Source organism: Acyrthosiphon pisum, unplaced genomic scaffold (genome assembly GCF_005508785.2).
Source record: "Acyrthosiphon pisum isolate AL4f unplaced genomic scaffold, pea_aphid_22Mar2018_4r6ur Scaffold_20930;HRSCAF=22562, whole genome shotgun sequence".
NCBI lineage: Eukaryota > Metazoa > Arthropoda > Insecta > Hemiptera > Aphididae > Acyrthosiphon > Acyrthosiphon pisum.
The window spans coordinates 69,720-86,289 of record NW_021770341.1 but is presented as its reverse complement, the minus strand read 5'-3'; the positions used below and the strand labels follow the sequence as shown (position 1 = coordinate 86,289).

The 16,570-nt window shown below is 26.5% G+C and overlaps 1 protein-coding gene across 1 annotated transcript; it reads right to left on the bottom strand.

Annotated features, from left to right (window-relative positions):
- Positions 1 to 14,853: 14,853 nt before the first annotated feature.
- LOC100570093 (zinc finger protein 271) lies at positions 14,854 to 16,255 on the bottom strand. The gene has a single exon (XM_003242466.4). The coding sequence runs from the start codon at positions 16,210 to 16,212 to the stop codon at positions 14,920 to 14,922; it is 1,293 nt and encodes a 430-aa protein (XP_003242514.1). The 5' UTR covers positions 16,213 to 16,255; the 3' UTR covers positions 14,854 to 14,919.
- Between the last annotated feature and the right edge of the window lie 315 nt (positions 16,256 to 16,570).

The following is a 16,570-nucleotide window of genomic DNA, read 5'->3' as shown; positions in this document are numbered from 1 at the left end:
TTTATTGGCCTACCCAACAAATATATATTGGTAAGTAGGTATTAAGTACCTAATATAACTAAACTTTAAACATAGTTTTACTACATTATTATTAAATCTATCTGTATCCTACCAAAAAATAATCTATAATAATAATTATTCAGTGAAATTATAAACAGTCAAGTCTGTACAACCGTTCATCATGCCTGCAAATTCTTGAAATATTAGCTATACCTAGTCAGAAAAAAAAAATATTATAGTAAAATTATACATACTTTGCTCAGAACAAAATCTAAAATTGTCTATTTTGAACTTTTTAAAAAAAATGTACATCAGATTTAATTTTTTTTGTTTTCTGTATTAAAAAATAAAATAAAATGTTTTACTATACGTGTAAAGTAAAATTCTGTAGATTAAATGGACATTTTTTTAAAGAAAATATTAGAATTAAAGTTATTTTATTTGTCATGCCTTTCTGTTACACTCTATGCCCTATAGTCTATACTCTATATAATATATATATATATGGTGTAGAAGCTGGAAGATCTGAAAAAGGAAGTATGCTACTTAAACGCATTACAAAAATTGTGAAAATTAAGTGATTAATAAATAATATAAGAAATATACTCATTTTAGCAAATTTTCAAAAATGTTATTAGGTAGGTACGTAATACATTTTTTTTTAAATTATTGATTAGAAGAAAAATATAATTATTCATCTTTTATATCTAAGGATTGAAAATTTAAAACAAGGTTCCACGTAAATATGTAAATATATAAATTACTTTATTCACAATAATGTCATCAAATATACTTAGTAATATCATGGGCTGACAGACCGTTTTTGCTCAGAATCGTTTTTCTTATACAATGATATTATATCATTGAATTCAAATTTAACACCATCCATTACAGTGACCCACTTGTATTCTTCTGTACAGCAGAGCAACACCCACTTGCCAACCTTTTTTTTATTTAATTTGATTAAAATTTTTTTATCGCACTCCAGAGAATTATAATTAATTTTTAACTTATAATTTTTTACTTGTACTTATGAGTTTTCTGGATTTTCCGATAAATCATCAAACTTAACATTGCAATATTGTAATAGTTGATTTTAATATTCATAGAATTATAATGAACTTCGACGAATTCAGAAAATGAATAATAATTGTGATATTCATTTTATTTTGACTGTTTAAAATAAAACGTTTACATGGCCACTTGTTTACCCACTATTTTTTCTACGAATGTCAATAAAATTGTATTTGTTTGGTAAGAAAGCTTGAATGTTTAATACAAGGCTCCTAATATATTGTTACAATGACATTTGAAAAATATTAAAAATCCTTAGTCACGACTTTTTTTTTTTTACAAGCATTTAAAGTTCAAATCTTGGACAAAATACGGAAAAATCACGAAAATTAACAACTTATTTTGAGTTAAGAGTTCATAGAAAATTTTCTTTTAAAATTTAGGATTAAAAAATGTAATTCAAAATTGAAAATTCCTCATAAGTTTGTCTATCTTTATCAAAAAAAAAAATCGAATTAAATTTTTATATATTTTAAGTGTTTCTAGTTCATATTTTTAAAAGATTGGGTATTACCATATTCACTCGATTTCTCATGTAGCGGTTTTGTTATTTTGTTGTAATTTAAAAACAAACAACTGTAGATACATAAAAATTTCACTGAATGTTTATATTTTCATTTACTATACACCATAAAATTTAGAAATTATTCAGACTCTTTTTGAGCTGTTTACGAACATTACCTATAAATTAATACTTGGGTACAATAACTAATAATATTTAAGCAATAAACATAATACAATTTATTATAATAAAATACCTAGTAAATAGTGAAATGCGAAAAACATAGTTATTTGCAAGTAGGGAAAAACTAATAACTCAGAATTTTAGATTGTAAATAAAGTGTATTAATAAACCCGTATTAAATTATTAAGTAGCTACCTAGTTAATAATATTTTTACTTACCAGTCGACTTTAGAAATAATATATTTACCAATAGGTAAATTTTAGACAATGATTCTCAAGGCTGGGCATTAACGAGTTAAAAAGTTAAAGTTAAGTTACTTTTGACTAAGTTACTTAACGAGTTACTTTTTTTTTAAGTAACTTCTAACTTAACGCGTTAAATTATTTTTTTCTTTGTACGAATCCCAAAGATTTATTATTGCATTTTGTGCAATAAAAAACATAACAATAATTATTATGTTAAATATAAATTATTCTGCTATATATTACTATGTAGTTATCGAGTATTCTAAATATTATAGACTGTCGAAGTGTTCTGCACTAAGTCTGGACTTTAAAATAACGTGTTTAAATACAAGTAGTGGAGACCTACCATTGATTAAATATACTATAATATTATAGTTACTGCATTTAAACAATGCTAATAGTTAACGGAACTTACAAAATGTTAAAATATACGAAACAACTTATGAAAAATAAAGAATAATATTTTATATATTTCTTATTCACAGAATATAGTACTATATCTATATATTAAAGATTAGTGCCGTGCGGGTAATTATTATTTAAAAAAGAAAAACATATATTACCCAAACCCAATATCCCATATACGGTTGTAAACTGTCAGTTTTAATTAAAATTTGTCGTTTGTTATATTTATATCCATTCGTGGAAATGATAAGAATAATTTTGCTCGGAGTGAGAGAGTGACCCATTGTATTTACTATGACCGGGTGGATTATTATTTATTATTAAATATCAGCTGATGTCTGGAACGAATAACAATAACTCTTAGTATATAATCTATATTATATGAATTACATGACAAACTTGGTACTGTAAAATTTAAAAGCAGGCATTCGTCTGTCGACTATAGCGTGTCCCGTGTTGTCAACAATTTACTATTATTTTTACACTATTTTTCTGTATTGTTATAATAAATTTATATTGCTCTGAATATTTAATTTTTATAAACAAAATACATTGTAATATGGATACTGATACATCGCAATAAAAATGCACAAAATGGAGTCATTTAAACAAATATTTTAATGAAACATTGCATAATGCTGATGTTAATAATATTACATTTAAATGCTTGCTATGTATTCCTAAAGAAAAACTCATCTCTACTTAGACTTCTTCTAGGTATACATATACAAATAATTTAATTATTTTGTTGGATTTCATAATTTATAAGTACTTACCTACAACAAAATACATTTTTTTTTTAAGATATAAAAGCCTACATTATAATATTATGTTATTTGTAAATCTTTAACATTAGGTGTAAATGGTATAATTATAAGTTTTATATGAAAAAAAAGTTACTTATTTTTTCCAACTAACTTGTAACTTTAACAAGTTAAATAAGAAAGGAAAGTAACTTTTAACTTTAAACTTAACTTCCATTTTTCCAAATTAACTTAACTTAACGAGTTAAAAAAAATAGTTAACTTGCCCAGTCTTGATGATTCTTAATTTTGTCTTGAGTACCTACTTACTAATAATATTTAAACGTTTACTAATTTTACCTATAAATAAAAGATACGGTTGTATTAGCACAAGTTAAATGCTAATTGCGTATTCAAATTTTTTAACTGTAAACGAATCATGACTATTGCACACATGTAAAATGATATTACAACAATAAAACGATTATTTATATGTATATTTAAAACAAAATTAATCACGAATTCAAGAATTGGCCCCCAAAGCATACCATAATAATGCACAAATGGAAAATCAATAAAAAAATCGTTTTTCACCGGGTAATTTTTTCCAAAAGCACAAGGCAATTTCTTTTGTAGATTAAAATGGATTTGTTTGCAACTCACATAAGTAATTCTAATTAAAGTGAAGCATATTGCTATTCACTTTATACTGCCATAGGATTATTGTACGAATTTATTACCTACGAACAACGTAGGTAATTTATATATACAGAAAAATGTTAAAATTGTATAAGTAATTTTAAAATGCACACAACGCCAGACAAAAAAGCTACGCGGGACGGAAATATTATATAAAAGATTTTAGTTTTAATCAAATTGAAGTGTAATGATTTAGAAATTTAAGAACAGGAAATACTGAAAATATTAAAAATATTAAAAATGTGTGCAGACAAATATAGTTTAGTTATTATCTACAAAATATATAAACGTCAACGTTTTTCTGCATTTAAATCATTATACCACTTGGTCTTGATATCAAATCAATGGTGCCGGTGATTTATTAAGGAGTACAATTTAGGCAATTCAATTCACATATTATAACGGCCTCGAGCGGAACGTGCATGTGTATGAGTATGTAAATCGATATTAATATGAGAGAGCTATAATTTCACGCACAGATAAAGAATTTCACGCATGTGCATGAACAAGTCAGCGATTGAATTCGATGACTATTATCGAAGCACTATTTTGATATGAACAAAAATGCTTGTACAGGAAAAACTCTCACGCCTCGTTGTTACTTGTTATGTTGCATTTTGGTCAATTTTTGTTCTATCTGAAATATGAGAAGTTTTTGCGGGTCGAATCAAAGCTGGAATTTTTATTTTACTTTAAATAGTAGTAGAAAAATACGTTTGAAAAAGAACAAATATTATGTAGTAGGTATTAAAATGCATATTCCAGCTTCTATGATTATAAATCGGGCTTTGATCCGACCTACAAAATGTTCTCTACTTTACGTTTATTTAGCACTCTTAGTGTCGTATTCGTAGTCGATGCCTAAGAATAAGTATTGCTTAAGCGCCTTACCCTAATTTTGATAATTTGAAAAAAAAGTTGTGATTATAATTAAAATCTATGCTTAACCAACCTTAATTTAAGTAATACGTTTTCTTTTCTTAAGCCAATGTCTCATTTATGAATCTCATTTGAGTCATAAGCAACCCACTGTGCATTTCAGGTTACAGAATATTTTTGCGATGTATGATATAAGTTTCAATGGTAACATCGCACCTCGACGTTACCAAAACATCGTGTTAAACGGTTTAGTTTTACAAATATTTATATTATTATAATTTTAAATTTACACATAATATATGTATTTACATATAATTTTTATATTTACATATTATAAACATCCTAGAAACGTTGACGTTTCAACATCTCTGAAACAAGTTGCTGTTACAGTACAACAACAGCGTAGTGATGTGATGGAAAACGATTTATATTTTTTATAATATATTAAATATATTATAATAACAAATTAATTAAATTATTATATTTTACAAGTAGACAAATATAGTGGTATTTTTATATTTGTTTTTATTTATATCCCGCGCTCGCCGCTAAAGCGCGGCTATAAGCTAACCTACTCACCGGCCATCAGTCACCACAGTGGCGCCCAAGATATATTTTTCAAGTGTAGCAAGAAAAAAATTTACCCACCCCCTTACAAGCTCAAAATTATATTATTTTATACATTTTATCATATTTTAATTGATAATATTAGTAAATATGGTATTAGCCAATATAATCTGTGATTAATTATGAACATATTTCAAATTGATTATTTTATGTTATTTTAATAATAATAATAATATTTTCTTTATTACGGAAATAAATTCCAATTACAGTTTTTTTTTTCTATAATAATATGTATATAATATTATATTATCTAAGTACAAATAGTACAATTTCGGTGATTTATATATAACAATAATAATAATATATATAACAATAATAATAATATAAATAATAAGAATAATAATAGTAATAATAATAAAAGAAGAAATAGGTATTATTTAGTATTAATATCATACATTATAATATTTAAATTTATAAAATAAAAATCAAGATGAAATAAAAACGAGATATTTATTATGCTTCTATTGAACTATTATAGTAGGTACCTAATTTGTTATGTATTTCTTAAAACATTTGCCATAAACATATTTAAAGAATTACAAAAAAAATCAATATTTTTTATTGAGTTACCTGCGGACATTAAAATATTGGATGGAGAATTTTGCATATAATTTTTAGTTGAATGTTTTGTGTAGAATAAATTTGAGGATCGGTAGTTTATTGGATTTACTTTAAAATTTGTTTTTTGCAGTAATGTTGGACAATCAATCATATTATTTAATAATTTAAATAAAAACTTTAATTTAATTTGTATAAAACGTTGTTCTAACGGCTGTATATTAAAAAAACTGATTGTAACATTATAGTCAGAATGGGGTGCTCTATAAACAAAACATCGATAACATAAAAATCTAATAAAATTATTTTGAATTTTGTTTAAATCTTGGATTTGTGTTACTAAATATGGATGCCAGATAAGGAGGCATAATCAAAGTGTGAACGGATTAACGAGTAGTATAATATTTTTAATGCAGATTCATTTCTAAAACTTCGACAGGTTCGTTTTAAAAAACCAAGCTTTGCTGACGCTTTATTCCTAATAAAAAGTATATGGTCCTTAAATGATAGTTTGGAGTCAAATTTTACCCCAAGATCGTGTACCGTAGAGACTCTTAATAAATTTATATTACCCAAAGAATAATTAAATTGTATAGGCTGTCTTTTTAAAGAAAAAGTAATATAAGAACATTTTTTAAAATTTAATTGCATAGCATTTTGTTGGCACCATTTGTACATATTTTTTAAATCTAACTGTAATTCAACAGCGTCATTTAAGCAACTAATATTTTTGAAAATGTTTGCATCATCGGCTAATTATAGGATTTTAGAATGAGAAATGACATCTGAAATATCATTTATAAAAAGGCAGAATAATATTGGAGATAAATGGTCTCCCTGGGGGACACCGGAAGTAACGAGGATTTGTTCAGAAATATAATTTTTGTATTTTACAATTTGGATACGACCAGAAATGAAAGAATAAATCCAAGAAAGAAGTGGTTCAGTGAATCCATATATTTTAAGTTAATGAATTAATAATTTATGATTAATCCTATCAAAGGCTTTTTCCATATCGGTATAAATTACGTCAGTTTGTGATTGATTTTCAAATGAATCCAAGATTGCGTGTTTAAATATACACAAATTTGTTATTGTTGATCTATTTTGCCTAAATCCGTGTTGGTCATTTGATAATAATTTATTGCATAAAAGTGTAATAGTATTGTTTACCAATTTTGAGAATAATTTAGGAATTATTGACAGTTTAGATATGGGACGATAATTATTAATTAAGCATTTGTTGCCTTTTTTAAAAATCAGGGATATATATGAGGATTTCCACTGCTCAGGAAAAATACCTGTTAACAAAGATTTATTAAATAAAGAGGTTATAGGTGGAGTGAGAATGAATGCACACTCTTTTAAAAATAATGGCGAGATTTCATCAGGACCAATTGCTGTTTTATAACTAATATTCCAAAGTTCGTTGAAAATATCTATTTGTTTTAATTCGATTGTATTAATAGCTCTGATGTTATTTTCTTTTAAATTGATTTGTGGGCAAATTATATCATTTGTGACATATGTGTTAGAAAAGTATTCTTTAAAAAAATTTACAATATCGTTACCATTATTAACTTCTTTATCTAGGTATGACATAGTGTTTGGTAATTTCTGATTATTTTTATTATTTTCATTTACGAATTTCCAAAATGATTTTGGATTTGATTTAACCGCGTTTTGTGAGATTTGTATGTACAATGAATAATCACGATGCCTTAAGTGTTTACATTTTGCACGTATATTAGAAAAGGTCTGATAATTTTTTATGTTGTTTGAGTGTTTATACATATTATGAGCTATTTTTTTTTGTCTTAAATGAGTTTTTAGTTCCTTACTAAACCATTTCGGATAGTTAGATTCGTAAATTTGAATTTTAGGAATAAAGTGATCCATAATATAACGAATGTGATAATAAAATAAATCCAAACATTTGTCGATACTATTTTTATTAAAATAATCTATAAATTCAGTATGTCCTAAATATTTTACAATAGAGATGTAATCATGTTATTATACCCACCAATCCCTTATTTTCAAGGTGTAGCGGCTGCTACACCTAGTAATAGGGTTAGGCGCCAATGAGTCACCACACATAATATTTTTAACACTTCGTTAATGCATTTTCATCTGTAATAGACGCGCATACACGTGAAGCAATTATTATTGTAAACGGCTTTTGCCCTATCCGTCTGTGTGTTGAACATTTTTTTTAATTTTATAATTATTCGATATTACTGTTTAATGAACTATCCATACTGTATATAGTATTGATAGTAGCTATATAGGTACGATGACTGCAACAAAAGGTAAGCGATATAATATATTTTAAAAACATTTTTTTCTGTAGACTTCAGACAGTAACTCGTATGGTACCTACGTATGTACGAAAAGGTCAGGCCATGCATAGTTTAAACTTTAAGTACCCGCCTGGTATCTATACCTTAGACGCTACCCATATACATTTGTCGTCTCCGTCTTACACGTCATGTACGACATGGCTAGTTTCAACAATATTGTGCTGTTATTTTTGATATTAGAGTAAATTGAACTATTATAAAACATTTAGGTAAGAACATTACGTATTCTCAGCGTCAACTTTTATTAAATATTTTAATTTTCAAGCGAGATATGATTATTTTTAATTTGTGATATTTCACTTACCCATATTATCTTACTTTAAAATTAAAATATCGCAAAAATCACCGATACTTGTGCATATATAATGTTCTTACCTAAAAGTTTAATAATAGGTAAATTTACTCTAAAATCAAAACTAACAGCACACTATTGAAACTAGTAAACCGAAATGTTCTATGTCGTACACTCCTAGGTACGTTTATAAGACAGAGACAACCAGTGGTGTGCCAAAGTGGTCAATTTTGACGCAGTTGCGTCAACTTTTCACTGTGGCGCAGAATTACATGCTAAAGCCTGACCTCTTGGCTCTTTTGATCACATTTTATTAGCATCATAACTTTGTTATAGGTAAAAATAGGATGGTGATGGTGGTGGTAAGTACCTACAACCTACATAATTATGAAAATGCATCATTTAAAATTGAAGTTCAGCCCGCTAGTGGCGACAACAAACATATGGGTATAGCGTACTCTTATTTTATTATTCTCTCAAGCAACTTTATTTTTTTATATTAGAAAATACTAATGGTCTTGATAATATTTCTTTTACACAGGTAATTTTAAGTCTAAATACAACAAACAATAAATTCGAAAAAAATCGCAGTCGTCATTCAGAAAAAAATGGGTAGTGACAGTTTTTCCCGAGTCCAAGGACTATAGTGTTATACCTACCAATTGGCTAGTAGACAAGGAGAAATTAGCCGAAGGTGCTATTAAGTTTTGTCGATGGCTACTGGCTACTCACCAGAGTAACTAGCAATGAATTGAAGGCTGGGGTTGATCCAGAACCGTTATGGGAAACATACCGAGTAAATGTAGTTGACCGTAGTAAAACATATGGTAAGAATTTTAGATAGCTAGCTATTTATTGTATAATATACAAGTACATGTAAGTACATCATGAGCGTCACTAAAGACACATTTTTATAATAAAATGTAAAAAGAACTCATGCACGTCAGGACAAGTACTCGTTTCAACTATTCATTATACCTACTTATTACTTATTGCACTCTTAGAACTTATTAAAGATAATTCATACTATTACTAGTTACCAGTGTCGGCCTGGCCCCCTACGTTTTTTTTTTTTTTGGGGGGGGGGGGCTATATTTTTGGGGTCCAGGGTAAAGAAAAATTGTAAGGTCTGAAAAATTGGATCAATAATCAGATGCTTACCTATTATCTATAGTGTGAGAGTATTGCATACTAGTGTAAGTGTTAAGTAACAATTATAATAGTAACATTGTAACGAGTAGAAGGAGGTTTTTTGGAATAACTGCGCTACTGTAACTTAGGTTAGGTTTTTATCTCTCGCTTCAAAAACAATGGCCTGGACGACTGCACGAGGGTCCCGCTTACCCGACGCTACAGGAGCCCCGTTGTTGAATTCAGCGATCATGCAAATATTGCATATAAAAATATGTATGATACTATGATGTAGAATACTATATGTCTATATCTATTTTATAGTTATATATATAAATAATATATATAATAATGATGAAGATAAGACATTTACTTTTGGAAGTTTACTTAAATAATATTATGCTTATGGCTTATGTATTTGTCTTCAAAGTTTAAATTCTATTGTAAAAATATAATTTTAGTTTTCGTAATTTTGTTTCTATGTAAACTGTAATATTATCGATAATTATTATTTATTGTTTTGTAGTTTTCATATCTTTCAATAGTTTCATAGTTTATTATTAAACGAATTATTCGCTACGTCAGGGTTTGCGTTAATATTAGATATACATATATTGTAATTTAATGTTATTATTTATAAATTATAAATAATGTCTTCTCTCAGCTCTTAAGAAATAGTTATTTATAAAAATATTGTCGACTGCATTAATATTCAGCTATCATTTTTCAATACGACTGCAGTGCTGTTGTATTCGCGTTTTGTCGATTGTTGTTGCCGCCACATCAAACTAATTAGGTATAGTTCGCGATATCTTTGGTGTTATACTGTTGTATATTTGGTTATTTATTTATTGATCCTAGTGAATGTGCGCAATTAATTTACAATTATTAATCATGCAACGTATATTTACTAAATTATATAATAATTTATAAATGATTATAATAAAGATACATTTTATACTACTATCCATAATACTCCAAATTGCATAGGTAGGTATACATTTTTTGGAAGCCCCTTAAAAAACTGATCCATGGGCCTTTGGTGTGCCCGGCCGACACGGCTAGTTACTAAATATAGGTACTGGCCTTAATATTTGTAATTAGGCCATACTTATTTCAATTCCATTTTGTTAGTTTTTTTTAGTATAGCATAGTATAGTAGAGTTAATATAGTATCAAAAGTACACCTTAGAGGCGCCTATGTATAAAATTTAAATAATTACATCATAATATTAACCGTTTTAAATATTATCATTGCTTTATATTCTTATTATTCATAAATTATTGTTGTTTTTTTTTTAGTGCATCACAGGATGTATCTGTAATACCTACTATTAATAATGTTTTATTAAATATTAATGTATCTTAATTAATACATTCAGATAATTTTAGTAAAGCACAGCGCCAAAAGTTTATTGAAGAATCGTCAGCTACAGAAAATGAAGACATGCATGTTACAAAAAAAAAAAACACGAAAGAAAAGATAGTGATTCAGATGAAAGTGATAATGAAGGTAAATTAACTTTCCTATTATAATTATTATTTTAGTGGATTTATGATTAAGCTATTTTTTTGAACTGTCCATGTTATACATAATGTTTAGACAAAAGTGGTTTCTATATCGTGGAAGAGTCTAAAAGTCCATGTGTCGACCTACAGACAGTAAACACATGCCAATCTACATAATCAGTATATAATAATCGTTTTAAAAAATCAATATTTATTAAAAAAATCAATAAAAAACCATATTTGATAAAAAATTCTTTAAAAAAATCATTAAAAAAATCTGAATTTATTAAAAAAATCTTAAAAAATGAATAAAAGATCAATGTTTATTAAAAAATCAATAAAAAACAATATTTGATAAAAAATCATTAAAAAATCTGTATTTATTAAGAAAATCTTAAAAAATCAATAAAAAACCATATTTGATAAAAAAATCTTTAAAAAAATCGTTTAAAAAACGATATTTGATAAAAAAATTCTTTAAAAAATCATTAAAAAATCTGTATTTATTAAAAAAATCTTAAAAAATCAATAAAAATCAATGTTCATTAAAAAATCAATAAAAAATCGTTTAAAAAATCAATGTTTATTAAAAAATCAATAAAAAACGATATTTGATAAAAAATCATTAAAAAATCTGTATTTATTAAAAAAATATTAAAAAATCAATAAAAAATTTGTTTTTATTAAAAAATCTTAAAAAAACTATTTGATAAAATAATCTTTAAAAAATCGTTAAAAAATCAATAAAAAACGATATTTGATAAAAAAATCTTTAAAAAAATCGTTAAAAAATCAATAAAAAACGATATTTGATAAAAAATTCTTTAAAAAATCATTAAAAAATATGTATTTGTTAAAAAAATCTTAAAAAAACTATTTGATAAAAAAATCTTTAAAAAATCGTTAAAAAATCAATAAAAAATGATATTTGATAAAAAATTCTTTAAAAAATCATTAAAAAATCTGACTTTATTAAAAAAATCTTAAAAAACCATATTTGGTAAAAAAAATCGTTAAAAAATCAATAAAAAACGATTTTTGATAAAAAATTCTTTAAAAAATCATTAAAAAATCTGTATTTATAAAAAAAATCTTAAAAGATCAATAAAAAATCAATAAAAAACCATATTTGATAAAAAAAATCTTTAAAAAAATCAATAAAAAACGATATTTGATAAAAAAAATTCTTTAAAAAATAATTAAAAAATCTGTATTTATTAAAAAAAATCTTAAAAAATCAATAAAAAATCAATGTTCATTAAAAAATCAATAAAAAAATCGTTTAAAAAATCAATGTTTATTAAAAAATCAATAAAAAACCATATTTGATAAAAAATTCTTTAAAAAAATCATTAAAAAATCTGAATTTATTAAAAAAATCTTAAAAAAAACTATATTTGATAAAAAAATCTTTAAAAAAATCGTTTAAAAAACGATATTTGATAAAAAATTCTTTAAAAAATCATTAAAAAATCTGAATTTATTAAAAAAATCTTAAAAAAACTATTTGATAAAAAAATCTTTAAAAAAATCGTTAAAAAATCAATAAAAAACGATATTTGATAAAAATTTCTTTAAAAAAATCATTAAAAAATCTGTATTTATAAAAAAATCATTTAACAATCTGTGTGTGATAAAAAAAATCAATAAAAAATCAATGTTTATTAAAAAATCAATAAAAAAACAATATTTGATAAAAAATTCTTTATGATAATACGATAATACGTATGTTAGGTTATTCCAACATTCGGTGTGATTATCTTATTAATTATTTCGTATCACCAAACAAAACTCACTATTTGTTAATATTATTCAATCACATACTATATATTCGCATTTTACAATATAGAGTTATGTGATTATCATCGTATAATAGCGTTAATGCATACTACTATAATAGTCATCACTAGATCATAATCATAATTATCTACATAGAACATAAGCATAATAATAAGTGATCAATAACTTAAATCACATTCGATTAGCCGTTGACTATGTACTATTGGTGCGAATGTAGGGATTCTTAAGAGCAGAATTTGGTTTATAGTATAGGCGCACACAAACATATATTGCACACTTACATTCTTACTATTAGATTGTACCTAATTATATTTATTTAATTAGAATATAAGCATAATTTTAGATGCTTAATTTTAATTCGATTTGCCGAAGAGCTTACGATAATTTTCAAGTCCAAAATCATATATAACAAATTCATACAATATTAGTGTTCGAATCATATGAATATTATACGTAGAACTCTGGAGAAAAAAATTTGGTTGAGAGCCAAAAGCTAATATGTGAAAAAAGTCAACTTTTCAGGAAAGCAATTTAAAAATTTTATAAAACCATAAAATACTTCCCATTTTAAATGTATGAATCATTTTGTACTACAAATTATATTTTTATACATTTCGTAGATCTTGTACATAGGTACAATACAAATTACATATTGATAATTATTTATTGCTTACAATAATATATTATAATATACAATAAACATATCATTTTAGTTATTGTTGAATATCTCATTTGATATTAGAGCTACAGATATCATATTTTGACACAAAAAAATATGCGTCATTTACCACCAATAACATGTAAAACCTCAAAATTGAATTTTTTTCACATATCAGCTTTTGGCTCTCAACCACAATTAATATCTCTTAATAAACTAAGCATTAAATATACAAATCAAAATACGTAATATATAATACTATACATACGCCACAGTGACTTCGAGCATCGAACTCAACCCCGTATCCACGAATACAACTACATACTCAGGTAAATTAATTGTAATATGTCATGAAATATTTTTATATAAAAATTATTATAAGATATGAAATATAATAAAGTAGTAGAATAATTATATACGTACTCTTTAAACTATAATGGAATAAAATCACTGATCAACGTTAAATAAAATCAGAACGCGTAAATACATATTATGCTCCATCCATAATATACAATGATATTTTATTACGTAAACAAATATTATAATTTATTATACCCTTTAACACGTGCACTATAAATTATCAATGCTGGGCAAGTTAACGATTTTTTTTAACTTGTTAAGTTAAGTTATTTAAAAATAATTAAGTTAAGTTAAGTTAAAAGTTACTCGTAGTTTTTTTCGTTAACTCGTTAAGTTAAAAGTTAACTTTGAAAAAAAAGTAACTTAACTTAGTGTAAAGTTAAAATTTGCTAATTTGCAAAAAAAAAAATCCAGTCATATTATATGGTTTATTAGATAGTTTTTCTATACGTCCAAGAAAATTACTGGGTAAATTTAAAATAATACATCAAAGTAAAAACACATTAAAAAATTTGCGTTATTCTTCGGACGAAAATTAACTTAATTTAGATATTATTGGAATAAAATTAACTTTAAGTTAACACGTTAATCTTGAAAAAAATTAACTTATTAAGTTAAAAGTTAATTTGAAAAAAAAAGTAACGAGTTAATTAACTTAATTAAAATTAACTTAACGTTATAACTTAATTTTAATTTTTAACTCGTTAATGCCCAGCCTTGGTTATCATCAGTATATTATGCTGTATGATAATGTTTTGTAAAATTTTTGAATTTATATTCAAAATCAAATTTAAATAAAATTCAGGAATTCCAAAATATCACACATCGAAAAAATTATTTGTTTCTAAAGAAGTTTAATGAATAATAAACATTTATTGTGGTTTCTCATTTTATAGAGAAGTTCTGAGCTCCATTTTAACAGTGTGCGTACGTCGATGGTTCGTCAAACTGCCACTTACAGCGAACGACTTGTCGCATATATCGCATGCGTAAGGTTTTTCGCCAGTGTGTGTGCGTTTGTGGTTCGTTAAATTGCCACTTTGAGAGAAAGATTTGTCGCATACATCGCATACATATGGTTTTTCGCCAATATGCGTACGTCGATGTGTCGTCAAACTGCTACTCGTAGAGAACGACTTGTCGCATATATCGCATGCGTACGGTTTTTCGCCTGTGTGTGTTCGTTGGTGTTTCGTTAAATCATCACTTATAGCGAACGACTTGTCGCATATATCGCATGCATAATGTTTTTCGCCAGTGTGTGTGCGTTTATGGTTCGTTAAACTGCAACTTTGAGAGAAAGATTTGTCGCATACATCACATGCGTACGGTTTTTCACCAGTGTGTGTGCGTTTGTGATTCGTTAAACTGCCACTTACAGCAAACGACTTGTCGCATATATCGCATGCGTACGGTTTTTCACCAGTGTGTGTGCGTTTGTGTTTCGTTAAACTGCCATTTACAGCAAACGACTTGTCGCATATATCGCATGCGTACGGTTTTTCACCTGTGTGTGTGCGTTGATGCTTTTTCAAATTGGTATTTTCACTGAACGACTTGTCGCATACATCGCATGCGTACGGTTTTTCGCCAGTGTGTGTTCGTTGGTGGTTCGTTAAATTATTACTTATAGCGAACGACTTGTCGCATATATCGCATGCGTAAGGTTTTTCTCCTGTGTGTGTGCGTTTGTGTTTCGTTAAACTGTCACTTACAGCAAACGACTTGTCGCATATATCGCATGCGTACAGTTTTTCGCCAGTGTGTGTTCGTTGGTGGTTCGTTAAATTATTACTTATAGCGAACGACTTGTCGCATATATCGCATGCGTAAGGTTTTTCTCCTGTGTGTGTGCGTTTGTGTTTCGTTAAACTGTCACTTACAGCAAACGACTTGTCGCATATATCGCATGCATAATGTTTTTCGCCAGTGTGTGTGCGTTTATGGTTCGTTAAACTGCAACTTTGAGAGAAAGATTTGTCGCATACATCGCATGTGTACGGTTTTTCACCAGTGTGTGTGCGTTTGTGTTTCGTTAAACTGTCACTTACAGCAAACGACTTGTCGCATATATCGCATGCGTAAGGTTTTTCGCCAGTGTGCGTACGTCGATGTATCATCAATTTTCCAATTTGGCTGAATGACTTGTCACATACGTCACACAGGTAAGAGTTCTTCTCCATTTTTCGCTTATCGGTCTTCAATCAGCTTCTATTAGTTTTTCATACAATTATTTGGTAACTATGCTTTTCTGATTGTGATCGATTAGAATGTATTAACTTCACAATATGTTTAAGCCAGTACTTGTTGAGGTACTTTTTAAACTTTAAATAGTGTTTTATATTATCTATATAATATTTAAAAAATAATATTATGTTATTATTTTATGTGTATTTTACCGCGTTCTGTGCGGTTAGTGAGGTGACTGTGGTGAGTGTGGTTAGTAGTAGTACCTAGTGTTGATAAGGAAATGACAATAACTTATATTTATTGTAATGTGAGAAACACAGTATAATATTACAATGAAATAATTTGTAAATA